This window comes from Cupressus sempervirens, chromosome 3 (assembly GCF_028749045.1).
Source record: "Cupressus sempervirens isolate cs-2001-9-10 chromosome 3, ASM2874904v1, whole genome shotgun sequence".
NCBI classification, from domain to species: domain Eukaryota; kingdom Viridiplantae; phylum Streptophyta; class Pinopsida; order Cupressales; family Cupressaceae; genus Cupressus; species Cupressus sempervirens.
In genome coordinates, this window is record NC_143120.1 from 976,675,460 (window position 1) to 976,689,504 (window position 14,045).

Here is a 14,045-nt window from a genome sequence, read left to right on the forward strand (position 1 = left end):
TTAAGATTGTGTTGACACATTGATGTTACATTAGATAGTAAATCATTTCAGGTATGATTACAATTTGTATCTGAAACTGAAACCATTTTGCTCTTATATTTTCTTGACAGAGTTTATAAATTGATGGATGGTCCAGTCAGTCAGATGGAAAATGTTGCAAACAGTGCAGAGCTAAAGAAGAGTAAGAATATTGGAAATAATGACACTGAGTTAGAAGATAGATCATGGTACATATTGACAATTCTTATCAGAATAGGCCGCCCATGCTTGCCTGAAGAGATTTCAAAAAGTTGTACACTTTTCAGTATAAGCCCAGTAGAAGTGGAGGCCCTTTGCTATATTCCTCAATCACCGATATGCATGAGTGAAGGTCATATGGTGTCCTTTTCTGAGTTTTCAATCTTTCTTTTCTATAATGCATCTCAAAAGTTTGCTGATCCTTTAGACCTTGTTGTACCGGATACTCCTGTTTCTAGTTTTTCACCTTCAAGAACATGCAGTAAGGGTGCTCGGCTCTATTCCACTTTGCAGACACACGCTTCAAATGGAAACTCGCACACAATCCAAGAAAATAATCTCATTAGTCCCTGCTCTTTTGGTATAGATCTGAATATAGTTTCAACATCTGTTGCCAATCGAATCTCTTCATGCCATGCCACTACAGCATGCATGTCTAAGTTCGATACAGATATAATTGGTGTCGTACATACATGTACAGCTAATAACATGCCACAAAAAGTTTCTTCTCCTAGTAAAGTTCAATCAGTTACAGGGTTTGCTTCTGCCAAACCGGTTGAGCTGCCATTTAAATATTCAAGAAAAAGGTACAGAAAAGATCTTGTTTTGACAGATGTTGGTTCTAGAAGCCCACGTAAACCACTCAAAGTGGCAAGATCTATATTTCCTATAAACATCAAAAGTGTTGAACCTTTGCCTCCAATTAAACAATACTGCTTGAGTCATTCTGTAGAACCAGGTAAATCACAATCATACCATTCTATTTCAGTTCAGGATATATTATGTTATTTTGGATTCTAAGAATAAAATTATCTAGCTTACTCATTTTGTAAATAAATGAATTCAGAGGCCACTATTGATGCGAATCAAGATAAAAAGGAGGTGGATAGTGGTGATAAATCAGATCATCAGTTGACCTTGAATGATGCCATCACATGCCAATCTGCCAGACAGAATGCCATGGTATTGTTCCTTTTTTGCCTGAGCATCATAACTTATATATCTCTTTTCCTGTACAAAATGTCCCTTGTGTTCAAATGCATCTTAGTTTGGCTACTATAGTTCTCAAATATCAGATATTTGGAAGGGTTTTCAATCTAATCTTTATCATATTCACCAATCACCTCATAATATGGAAACTCGACATCAACTTGAGAAGATATATTTCTTTGTCCTCTGGCATCATCACCTTATATTTGCAGCTAGGATGATCTAGTTTTGAAACAAGCATTTTTTGTTTTATTTGCAGGTCTCTATGTCGAATCTGGATCCAAAATTTTGAAGTTTTTGGGGATGGAAGTATTTCTTTTGAATATTCTGAGATATCTTGGAACTAAGGAAAATCGCAATACTGCACTCATGCTTTAAACCCTAGCCCACTACCCTTAAAATCTTAGTTTACTTGTCTCTCTCCCATTATATATAAGTCCCATTCAGCCTCTGATGGAAGCAGAAGGCTGCAATTTTCTCAAAAACTGCAATTCAAGAAAATGCGATGCAGTGACCAAAGAGAAAACTCTAATATCATAGAAGCTGTTGGATTCAACTCAAATCTCATGAGCAAGAAAGCTTCACCAGGTATCAGATTTCACAAGGTATCAGATACCTTGCTCAAAGAATCATCTACAAAATGATCTTTCCTAAAAGTAAAGAGAATGTTTGACGTCTGAAAATGAAAGAAAATTAAAAAAACAATTTTCCGATGGAGGAAATAGAGGACCAGCTGTAGTTTCTCATGGTAAGGGCAATGATCTATTACTATTTTATGGAGGCTTTTGCCAGACTCAAATCCCTTAGGTCTAGGACACTTGGAAATCTTTGGCTTTAGTAGAACACAGAGTAAGGCCAAAAGAACATTTTCTGATGGCTTTCACCAGAAAGGAGGAAGAAAATCAGATCTTCCAAGATGGCCCCTGATTCTTGAACAATTATTTATGAAGCATTCGTCTGCAACATGCAACCCCGTAGATGATCTTCTTAGAGTATAAATAGGTGAATATTGTGTAATTTCCTCTCTCTAGGCTGGCAGACAATTGTTCAAGGTTGGCCTATTATTGGAGTTCCCGAGGCCAATAGTGTGTAGGGGACTCAAACAGCGCATATAGAGCTAGATATGAGCTTTTCAGGCAGTTTTGGGCAGTCGATGACAGGTTCCTGAAATTTAGGAGAGATTCCTATTTTAAGGGACCGACTAGGAGTTGTCTAGGAGGCATTCGGAGGCCATTGGGGATATTGGACACATTTCCTATTGTTTAGGAGGCACTCCTATTCTTTAGACGGAACTCCCAATTCACTGACAGGCATCTCAAATATGCACATAATAGACGTGAGTCATTAGGACTCAGTTTTAGGATGATAGGTTCAGTCTCATTCTTTGAAGTAGCATCCCTAGATTCTAGGATAAGACAGCCAGCTGGCTCACACAGCTCAGGCATCATCCACAATTAGGTTGTTTAAGTTTCTGAGCTCATTTGAGCAATTGATGAATAAAATGGAAATATTAAATTATTTTCCAAGTTTGGTTTATGAAATAATAATAAAGTGAAATAATATACTGACTTTATTTATAATAAGTGGCCCCTTGGCTCATTTTCCTAGAAATTATAACTTATTAATATGGCCACTTTTAATGAGGAATTAGACCCTCAATGGGTCAACTCACTTAGGGGAGTTTTTTTTTAATAAAAAGAAGCATTTTAACATGTTTTATGTAGCCAAAAGTACAACCCTACCCCAAATTCGAGTTAGGGTTTGGGGCATGTTAAAAAGACAATTGGAGATTGTTTGGATTATTAAGAAGATTGGATTTTGGAGAGCATTGCTTTGCAGGACTGTAAATTGGAGAATTTGCAGCAAAATCCAGCCAAGAAATCTTGGAAGGAGATGAATTGGAATTCCACACAATTCAATGCCATAGTTGAGATTCAAGGAAAATTGATAAATTTAGGGAATTTCTTTTGGGAAAAGGTTACGATAATTCAGTAGAACACTAGTGGAATTCAGAGGTTGGGTTGATTGCTTCAGATCGGTGGATTCTAGCTTTTGGGGAAGTGCTAGGCTTCTTTTTCCAGCTGTACATGCATATACAGCTGTGCCATGTAGGAGGCAGGGTTTTCTTGGTCCATTTTGTAATGACAAGGGTTTAGTAATTGCTGCAGTACAGATCAGCAACATTTGGAGCAGATTTCGAGAAAATCACAGATTCATTTCATCCTCCCTAGGGGAGTGCAGCACTCAGCTATATCTGATGTCAGCCAGGGTGTCTTCTTGCATCACATTTTTGATCATTTTATGCTGGTGCTATTCAGTTCAGAACACTGGAGAATCTTGAGTTTGGAAAAATCAGAAATTATTGACCCTTGTATTCACATAATCTTTGATTGAATGACATAGTAATATTAATCAGTTGTGTAAGTAGTGGTTTGAGATCTCGTGCCATTCTAATTTCAGTAATGTAGTTGTTAGTTTCAATTTGAATGAATGAATGAAAGATTTTAATAACGTTCGTGAGGCCAAACCAGCCTATGGGACCCAGAAGTTAGCACACCCCCCGGAAAGGAGGAAGAGAACTTAAGCTGGTTGTGACCTCTGTAACCTCTTGATTAATGCGTCTCTTCGCTGGTGGGTTTTAATAATTAGATTTGCTGTGTTTGCTAACTACTTTTCCTCAAATATGTCTTTCAATTTGCATTCCTCTAATATCTCTGCATATCCAGATCTGATATCTTTGAATGTTGAACACTCCAAGATAAAGTGGTGTTCTATCTCAACAGCCCCCATGTCATAGAATAGGCAAGTCTGAAAGATCCTTGATAGATGCCCTTGCTGATCTGCTGTAGTTTTTAAATTAATAAACTATATTTTCCTGTGATTTCTTTGATGGTCTTTGAGAATAGACAGAAGTTGCAGAAGGTTTTGTTTTTGTTTTGTGTTTTTTGATAGTTTTCACAATAGTAATGAATAATGAACAATAATCATGAGAGGAGACTGAAAATAAATAAGAACATAGAACCAAATCAGAATTGCTATAAATTGTACCAGGCAGATTTCTGATTTATAAAGCCAAATAATAAATCCAATGCAGTTCCAAGGAGCTTACATCCAACAATGATGCCAAACTGCTGCAAATGGTAGCCGTAAGACTGCAAGGAATCACGTCCTAGCTGAAAGAATCAATCTGTAACGCTGAAACCATAAATCTGCAACCTAAATTCACAATAAAGAATGGTGTACTCTATCCTTGATAGCAACACACACTGTCTGAAGAATCCAATGCCAATAACTGCTGAGGGCTACGTCCCAGCCAATCCAGAACCTGGGGTTTGCGTCCCAGATGAAGAATTTCTCTCTCAGAGCCAATTCACAAAAACAAGTTTTTCAATATGCAAAAGATGATCTTAGAATAAGCTTCCATCTTCTTATAACCCCCTCTCAATTGCAAATCGAACCCTAAGTGTCTCCAAGTGGTGTTGTGTAGTGAAAATGTTATAATTTCTTATTTTAAAGTGGTCATGTTACTAGAAAATGACCTTTTTCCTCATAGATAGAACTCCATTCACTGAAATGCCCTGAGACCAAAGAGAAAGATTTAGAGAATTTTGAGACCTTTCCAACGAGCTATCACACCATAGGATGCACATTCAAATGAGGCCAAAAAACCCCTTATTACTCCAAAATGGCTAAAACTTAACCTTATTTAATTTATTTAATCACCAACTTAGGAAATATTTAAATATATTAAAATATTTCCCAAATGGTCCCAAAAGGCCCAAAATGACCAATCAAACATGAATCTAACCTTGTCACCTGTCTCTGACTGATGTCGAACAAGATGGGTCAATTGGTAGTCCATCTGTAAAATCTAGGGATGCTCCTAAAAAGTAGGAGACAGCTCCAATCAACCAAAATTGAGTCCCAATGACTCTCCCCTACTGTGTGCACCTCTGAGCGAACTGTCACTGAACTGGGAGTTCCTCCTAAAAAATAAGAATGCCTCCTAAAAAATAGGAGATGCACTCTAAGTTTCCAAAACGTTCGCCGAGGTCTCCAAATGCTTCCTAGACCACTCCTAGTCAATCCCTACAAATTAGGAATCCCTCCTAAATTGTAGGAAACTATTGTCTATTGCTCCAAAGTACTTGGGAAGCTCATGCATGACTCTCAAAGCCCTTGGGTTGGTTCCCTCTACGCTCTGTTGGCCTATGGGAACTAGATAATAGATCAACCCTGCTAGAAATGTTGTCACTAAGGAAGGGCAGAAATTGGGGACATGACAAAGTCCTGTTTTACATCCCTCTTTAGGAACCTTCCATCTACTCGTTTCACATCTTAGTTGATTGGAGCCTTTTCTAATGTGGGCTATGAAAGATACCTGATGGATGCCCTTGCTGATTTGTTGTAGTTTTTAAATTAATAAATTATATTTTCCTGTGACTTCTTTGATGGTCTTTAAGAATAGACAGAAGTTGTAGAAGGTTTTTGTTTTTGTTTTGATACTTTTCACAATAGTAATGAATAATGAACAATAATCATGAAAGGAGACTGAAAATAAATAAGAGCATAGAGCCAAATCAGAATTGCTATAAATCGTACCAGGTAGATTTCCGATTTATAAAGCCCAATAATAAATCCAATGCAGTTCCAAAGAGCTTACATCTGCTACAAATGGCGGCCCTAAGACTGCAAGAATCATGTCCCAGCTGAAAGAATCAATCTGCAACGCTGAAATCATAAATCTACAACCTGAATCCACAATAAAGAATGGTGTACTCTATCCCTGATAGCAATTGATACCACTGAAAAGTCCAATGCCAATAACTGCTGAGAGTTACGTCCCAGCCAATCCAGAACCTGAGGTTTGCGTCCCAGATGAAGAATTGCTCTCTCAGAGCCAATTCACAAAAACAAGTTTTTCAATATGCAAAAGATAATAAAAAATTAGGTCTCCATCTCCTTATATCCCCTTCCAACTGTAAATCAAACCCTAAAGGGAAATTACACTTTGCCCTTTAAATAAAATATAATAAAATAACATTTTTCCAATTAAAGTTGTCCATGCTATAGGAAAAACATTACTTTATTAAAATTCCATAGCTGAAGGCACCAAAAAGTCTACAGATAGTAAACATCATGTATAATAATTCGAGACCTTTCCAACGAGCTATAACACATAGGTGTACCTGATCAACTGAAGCCAGAATCCCCTTATTACTCCAAAATGGTTATATTATTAACTTTATTTTAATTTATTTAATCACCAACTTACAAAATATTTAAATATATTAAAATATTTCCCAAATGGTCCCAAAAGGCCCAAAATGACCAATCAAACATGAATCTGACCTTGTCACCTGTCTGTGATTGATGCCGAACAAGATGGGTCAACTAGCAGTCCATCCCTAAAATCTAGGGATGCTCCTAAAAAGTAGGAGACAGCCCCAATCAACCAAAATTGAGTCCCAATGACTCTCCCCTACTGTGTGCACCTCTGAGAGAATTGTCATTGCACTAGGAGTTCCTCCTAAAAAATAGGAATGCCAACTAAAAAATAGGAGATGCACTCTAAGTCTCCAAAACTTTTGCCGATGTCTCCAAATGCCTCCTAGACCACTCCTAGTCAATCCCTACAAATTAGGAATCCCTCCTAAATTGTAGGAAACTGTTGTCTACTGCTCCAAACTACTTGCGAAGCTCATGCATGACTCTCAAAGCCCCTGATTTGGTTCCCTCTACGCTCTATTGGCCTATGGGAATCAGATAATAGACCAACCCTGCTAGAAATGTTGTCGCTAAGGAAGCGCAGAAATTGGGGACATGATAGGCTATGAGCATCTTTGCTCTCCATTTAATATTTGCTCCTATATACGCTTTTTCCTCATGACTTTTGGTGGGATTAAACTCCTAGATATAATAGAATTTTTTCCGCTAATTGTGTCTAGTCCATATGGTACTTCGAAACTTTTTATAAACAAACTTTCTAAATTATTTATTACCAACCGGGCACCCTTGAATGTTAATATCCCATTTTTCCATCCACTTGTTTTGCCTCATCCACATGCCTTTTCTCCTATCAAGCCTTTCCTCTGTGATTAACTTAGGTCTACGATGGCTTTCCATACCTTGAGTTTTATTTATGTAACTTATCAAACGAACCATTGCAACGACTTGGAAGGGGAAGGAGCCATCTTCCGCCAATAATATCTCATACGACATAGTTGTCTTGATTTTGAGGCTGCTGATGATAAAATGTTTTTGTATTCTCTCAACTTGTGTCCACTTCTGATCCGACATAATGCTGCCCCAAAGTTCACACTTGTACCAGATCACCGGGGTGATTAGTAGCCCTAACAACATTTTCTTGGTCTTCCAGTCCCATAGTTCTGCATTCCTACACTTATTCTGTAGAGAATACAACGCTTTCCAGTCCCCCCTGAATCCTTTTTGTTATGCATGTTTCCCAACTGAGCTTGTTTTGAAAATTGATTCCTAGATATTTTTACTCGTTCACTATCTCTAGAGGGTTACCTTCAAAGAGAAATGTGCTTGAGAGATTCCTATTTCTTTTCAAAGGAAAGATCATCACTTTGGTTTTGTCGTTGGTCACTTGCATTCCCACTTCATGACATACGCCTTCTAATGTTTTGAGGTGTTCTCTCAAACCGTTGGTCGTCTTAGCGATTATGATGAGATCATCTGCATATTAAAGTAGTTTAATCACATAGCTAGCCAGTCGCACCCTTTCGCCATTGGCCTTGTTTAATCATTCTTCTAAATTGTCAATGTATAGCCCAGACAAAGTTGACCCCTATGTCGCTGCCATAGCCTTGTGACATCCCATTAGTAGTTCTGGTTTTAGCTTTAATTTGCTGATATAATCTGTTTATTGCAGCTCTAAGTTCTTTAGGAATTTCCAGCTCTTCCATTCTGTCCCATTGTTTATCACGCGGCACCGGGTCAAATACTTTTTTAAAGTATTCAAAACAACAAAAAGCCTAGATGTTCCATGTTTTTCCACTAGGAATCTTAGAGTGACACCATGATCGATAGTGGAATACTTTGGTCTAAAACCAGCTTGCCCCTTAGCTCTTTTTCCTTCTATTTCAGCCCATCTGCTGATTTTCCATTCTACCATGTTGCCGAATAATTTTCCGAGGAGGGAATTGACCATGATAGCTTGATAATTTGAAGGGTTATTTATGTCTCTAGTTTTGTGAAGTGGTATCACCAGATTGGTTGTCCAATTTTGAGGGAAACCTTCTTCATTGACATTGTTGAAGATACAATTGATATGAGGTGCAAGGATATCAATACCCCAGTTTAAATATTCATCTTTTAGCCCATCAATATCCTGGGCTTTTCTATTAGCTAACCACCTTATTCCTCGATTAACATCTTCGTTGGTGAAAAGGTCTTTCTTGGACTTAATTTTCGCGCTTCTATTCCCTATCTGCACGTGTTCATAAAGTATCTTGGCATACTCTAGCCATTGAGCCCTCATGATATCATTTGCTGTTTGCTGTTCCTTTTGTCGTAGTTCTTCCCAAAACTTTTTGGGATTGCTTTTCCCAAGGTTGATCAACTAAAGCCTTCTTAACTCCATGTAATGCCTCTTTTTTCTGACTTATTAACTTTGCACACTCCTTTTTGTTTTCTCTATTTGTTTAACTCTCAAACTCCTTTTTGCCACCTTGCACTCATCATTGAACCAAGGATTAGCCAGAAATGTGTTTGTGGTTTCTCTTTTGGGCTTTGATCTTTTACATTTCCCAAGGGCCTTGGTGATAATAGGGACAAGGTTATCCTTGTCAAAGATTTGCTGACTCGGAATATTGATATTGTTTTCCTGATTCTCACACATCTAGTTAAGTGAGCCTCTCAAAATTTCATAATTTTCTTGTGTGATTAAAATACTACCAACTTAAGGCATTTTTCTTCCTTGAGAAGCTGTTTGAAAATTTCGCTGCCCTTTAATGTGAGTGGCCAACTTCAGTAGGATTGGATTGTGGTAAGAATTTGTCCCAGTTGGGCATTCGCCTATCTCAAATTCAATTATCCTTGAGGTGTAGCTTTGAGAGTAGATGGCATAGTCAACCACATTTTGTCCATTGTATGTTTTACAAGTGATGCCCCCAGACTTGGACCATCTTTCTATATTGTTGCATATGACCATATTGTAAAGGCTGCAAAAACCCAGTAATTTAGCCCCATAGTGATTGACCTTGCCCTTGCTGTCCTATGACGATCTTTTCTAGTATTGTGCCATCTCTTCCTCTGACCATAGCAGATCACTTCTTTCTTTGTAACTTCTTTTGAGGTTGAGAGTTTGATTGTTTTCTGTACTAGCATTAAAGTCGTCTACGATGAGAATTTCACCTAAGGAGCTAAAGGCAAAAATGTCCTTTTTGAGCAAAGTATATGGATCTTCCCGGTCAAGATTCTTCTTCTTATATGTTTTTGATTTGCAGAAGTATTGGCAAAATCCAAAAAGAATAATAGAAAACAATAAAAAGCAAAACAAATCTGAACATTGAAAACCCAAACAAGTCATGTCATGCTGGCCAAAGATTAAAATTGCAAATAAAACTCAGTATTTCAAGCCAAATTCGTGGCAGGGATATTTCATATTGATAGGAACTTCTCTAAGGAGAATATAACATTGAATTGGAAATCACCATGCTAGAATATCTTATATATGTCAACATGGATCTAGAAAAACCATATTACCCTAGTTTTAGTGTGAATTAAATAATGTGACAACATGGGTCTAGAGAAACCATTTCTAGATTACATTATCCTTGAGGCGAATTGAATAAATGTGAACAAGTAGGCTATGAAAGCATAGATGTTAACACTCGCAAAGCCATACAGCCAGAATTTTCACTAAATCCAATCCAATCAAGGGAAGCTTTACAAATCAAGACAGGGGAAAAGTAGATAACAAAAGTCCCTATAACATTTCTTTTGAAACGATAAAATGTTCATAGAAGTTGTCATAGAATCCACAACACCAGTGGCATTGAAAAATGGAGACAAACGAAATACAGATTGTAGAATGTGGACATAAGAAAGAGCAACAACATGGATTGTTGACCAACACAGGCACATTCTCCAATCCCTTTGAGATTCTCAAAACATAGAGAAAATGAAATCAAACAAACAATTTTTAAAGCAATGTTTTTATCTATGATACAATGTTCTACTTTCCATCAATTTCAACAATTGAAGGAATCATAACATTTAGACTTGGATAGTGAATTAGTTAAAATAATAAATTAGTTAGTCTCAAAATTTAAACGATATTACAAATGATTTCTTTAATTAATTATTTTAGTTATAGAATAAAAAGGGACCAAAATGCTAAAATAATAAATAAAGTTATGTTGTTGCATTGTAACTTTCCAAAAACTTCTTAGAGCCCTTTATATGGCATTGGCTGGCATCATGGGTAATATTCATGGAGTTATATTTTCTTGTGTATTTGCGATTCCAATTGGAATTGAGTTCTTGTTTGTAGTTTCAGAGGTGCAAGATCCTCCCTAGTCTATAATTGTAGTTTGGTGGTTAGCAACCACCTTAGTCTTCTGTTGAAGATATCACTTCAGATATTTCACTTTGTACTTCATTGTTAGATTTGTGAAATCAAAGATACTACTTGAAATTCTAGTTATTCTATCGGCATGGACTTCTTAGTTTTACATTTTGTGTGTGTGTGTGTGTGTGTGTGTGTTTATTCATTGACAATAACATAATTGTATGGCAGAATTGTTAGTTGAAGTCACTGTTTTATGATGGAAGTGTGCTAACTGATATGGTGGATGTTGGGTGGATATTTTGGAATAGATAGTTTTTGTTAAAATCTAATTGCAAAATAGGTAGACCAGCCACAACGTATGAGACAAAATCTTTCCCACCTTAAAGGGAAGGCTCCCCCTTCTCACCGTTCCTTGGATCAACTCAAGGTAAGCAAGAAGTTGAGAGATTCGTAAGGTGTGTTACCAATATTCTTTCCTATTAACTTCTAGAAAAGAATCCACTTACCCACGGAGCGAGTAGTGGGCAAGATGAAATCTTTAACTAAAATTCTATCTAGTAGCTAGAAATGGTGATATTGATAAACCAACACCAACTCAAACGCTGATTGAAATCATACCGGTTTGGCTCTAAGCCCCGTTTCTCTAATTTATAAGAAAAATCACTACCATTGGGGCAAAAAGACTTCTAGAAGCAGATGATCTCTATTCTATAACTTATTTTTAGTTTTAATCTATTCTATAAGAAAAACTTCTACCATTGGGGCACAAAGACTTCCACAAGTAGGGAAATTCTAACTATTTTTTGTGAATTTGAGACGGTAAGACAAGCTATAGTCAAAGCTTTTAGTCTACGTATTACCACAATTGCACCTAGTCAAAGCTTTGGCTCCGATTGCTTCTTAACTCACTATGATTTGTTATTGAATACACAATAATAACATGAATTAAAGACAATAGGCAAACATTACAGTCAAAGCTTCTACTTTGCTCTATCACAATTGGTTCTAGTCAAAATTTTCACTGTGCTCTATCACAGTTGCTTCTAGTCAAAACTTCAAATCCAATTGCCTTTTTTATTCACTTTTCTCCCAAATTGGTAGCACACAATCAAAGTTATGCTTGCACAAGTTTGACAGAGCTTTCTTGCATACAACAAAAGATGAAATTTACCATGAGGGGGCACTCCTTATATAGGAAAAAGGAGAGAAAAAAAAGGAGAAAAAGGTGGGCAGGAACTCAACCACCTTGACCTAGTCAAGCTAGGCGAGAGGAATTATTGGATTACATGTCACGAGGACATGTATTCAAATTACATGTGATTGCATTACATGCAATCCATCTTCTGTATCTACAAAGGTGAAAAACACTTGAAGCAAATGTTGAAACTTTTGATTCTGAGTGAATCAATCTTATAGATTATCAACAAAAGCCTTGTACTTCGTTGTTGGGTGGATATTTTGCAACCGACAGTTTTGGGTAAAATCCAGTTGCAAAATAGGATGACCAGCCACAATGTGTGAGACAAAGTCTCTCTTACTTTAAGGGAAGGCTCCCCCTTCTTACTGTTCCTTGGATCAACTCAAGGTAAGCAAGAAATCGAGAGATTTTGTAAAAAGGGTGTTACTAATATTCTTTCTTCTTAACTTAAAAAAAATAATCCACTTACTCGTGGAGTGAGTAATGGACAAGGTGAAATCTCTAACTACACTTCTATCTAAAGTTGGAAATGGTGATACCAATAAACCGACACTAACTCAAAGGCTAGCTGAAAGTGTATTGGTTTGGCTCTAAGTCTGGTCATACTTCTATATGAAAAAGCTTTACTAATGGGGCACAAAGACTTCCAAAAGTAAAGATATTTTAACTATTTTGCGAATTAAGAAAGAAATATAAGCTACAGACAAAGCTTCTAGCTATATATTTTCACAATTGCTCCTAGTCAAAGCTCCGGCTCCAATTTCTTCTTAACTCTTTATATTCAATTATCAAGAACACAAGATAACATGAACCAAAGATAACCTATGCGAATTACAAACTAAGCTTCTAATTCACACAAGTAACAATCTTACTCAATCTAAGTTAAGTCTAAATTGCTCCTTTGTATTCACTTTTCTCTCAAAATAGTGCTACACAAACAAGGTTTTGTTGGCACAATTTCTCCTGAGCTCTCTTCCATACAATATAAGATGAAAGATGGATTTTACAATGAGGTTGACACTCCTTTATATAGGCACAGGAGTTGACAAAAAGATGGAGGAAAAATTGGGAGCAACTCGACCAACTTTGACCTAAAAGAGAAATTATTGGGTTACATGCAACTGCACATGCAACTCGTATTACATCTTTTCATGCACATGCAACTCCTAGTACATGTAATTAAATCTTTTCATGCAATGCATCCTCTTAGACCTATAAACAAAAATAAAAACAAAAATAACAATCTTAAAGATTGTTTTTCAGTGCCTTGAACTTGATGATGACATCAAACACTGTAGGAAGATCAACTATCTCCATTGTCTTCGAAATGGTTTCTATCCTCATTGCATCTGCATATGCTGATTGTACAACCTTGGAATTTGTCGCTAGAGAATCTAACAAGTGCTTTGTCGAGGATTTATATAAGACAAACTTGTTCATCTTGTGAGAACCAAATTCTTCAAAATCTAAATAAGCATTGATTCTGATTGTATATTCTGAAGTTTTCCTTTCAACCGCAATCAAATTACCACCTTCATTAAGAACATCCCATTTGTTCCAAATTACAAGTAACACCTGTTTCTACTGCTTGGCAATTTCCAAGGGCTGCCTGCAACATTGTAATCAACTTCCTCAGTGTTTCTTCTTTGTAGCACATAAGTCCTTGAAATCTGAAGAACGTTTCACATGATGGAAGAATGTCACATGAGACCAATGCATCTAGATCAAATTTTGCAATTTCATCCCAATCATTGAGGATTTCCTTCAAATCATCTGCTTCTTGAGTCAAAGAAGAGATCAAGTTTTGCTCCATTTCATTCATCTCTTTGACACGCCTAAGAATTGCAAATGTTTCTTGGTGGCTCGAATTTTTTCAGAGATGATTTCTCCTATCTAAGACTTGGCGACTTCAATCAACTTTCTTTCCTTGGATGTCTGAGACATAACAACAACACTTTGAGAAGATTGTTGTCAAATGACCTTATTCAGACGAGTAACCTCTTGTTTGAGTTGATTTTTCTTCTCCCATAATTCATGATTACTTTTTGATACATTTGCTAATGCATCTTGAGCATGAAC

At 36.8% G+C, this 14,045-nt stretch overlaps 1 protein-coding gene across 1 annotated transcript in view; it reads left to right on the top strand.

Moving 5' to 3' along the window:
- LOC149570019 (uncharacterized) overlaps window positions 1–14,045 on the top strand; it is a 114,229-nt gene that overhangs the window by 29,138 nt on the left and 71,046 nt on the right. Inside the window, exons 4-5 of the mRNA XM_089822680.1 lie at window positions 111–976; window positions 1,085–1,200. Of these exons, the coding sequence (XP_089678806.1) occupies window positions 124–976; window positions 1,085–1,200 (969 nt within the window). The 5' untranslated portion in view covers window positions 111–123. The remainder of the gene's footprint in view (window positions 1–110; window positions 977–1,084; window positions 1,201–14,045) is intronic.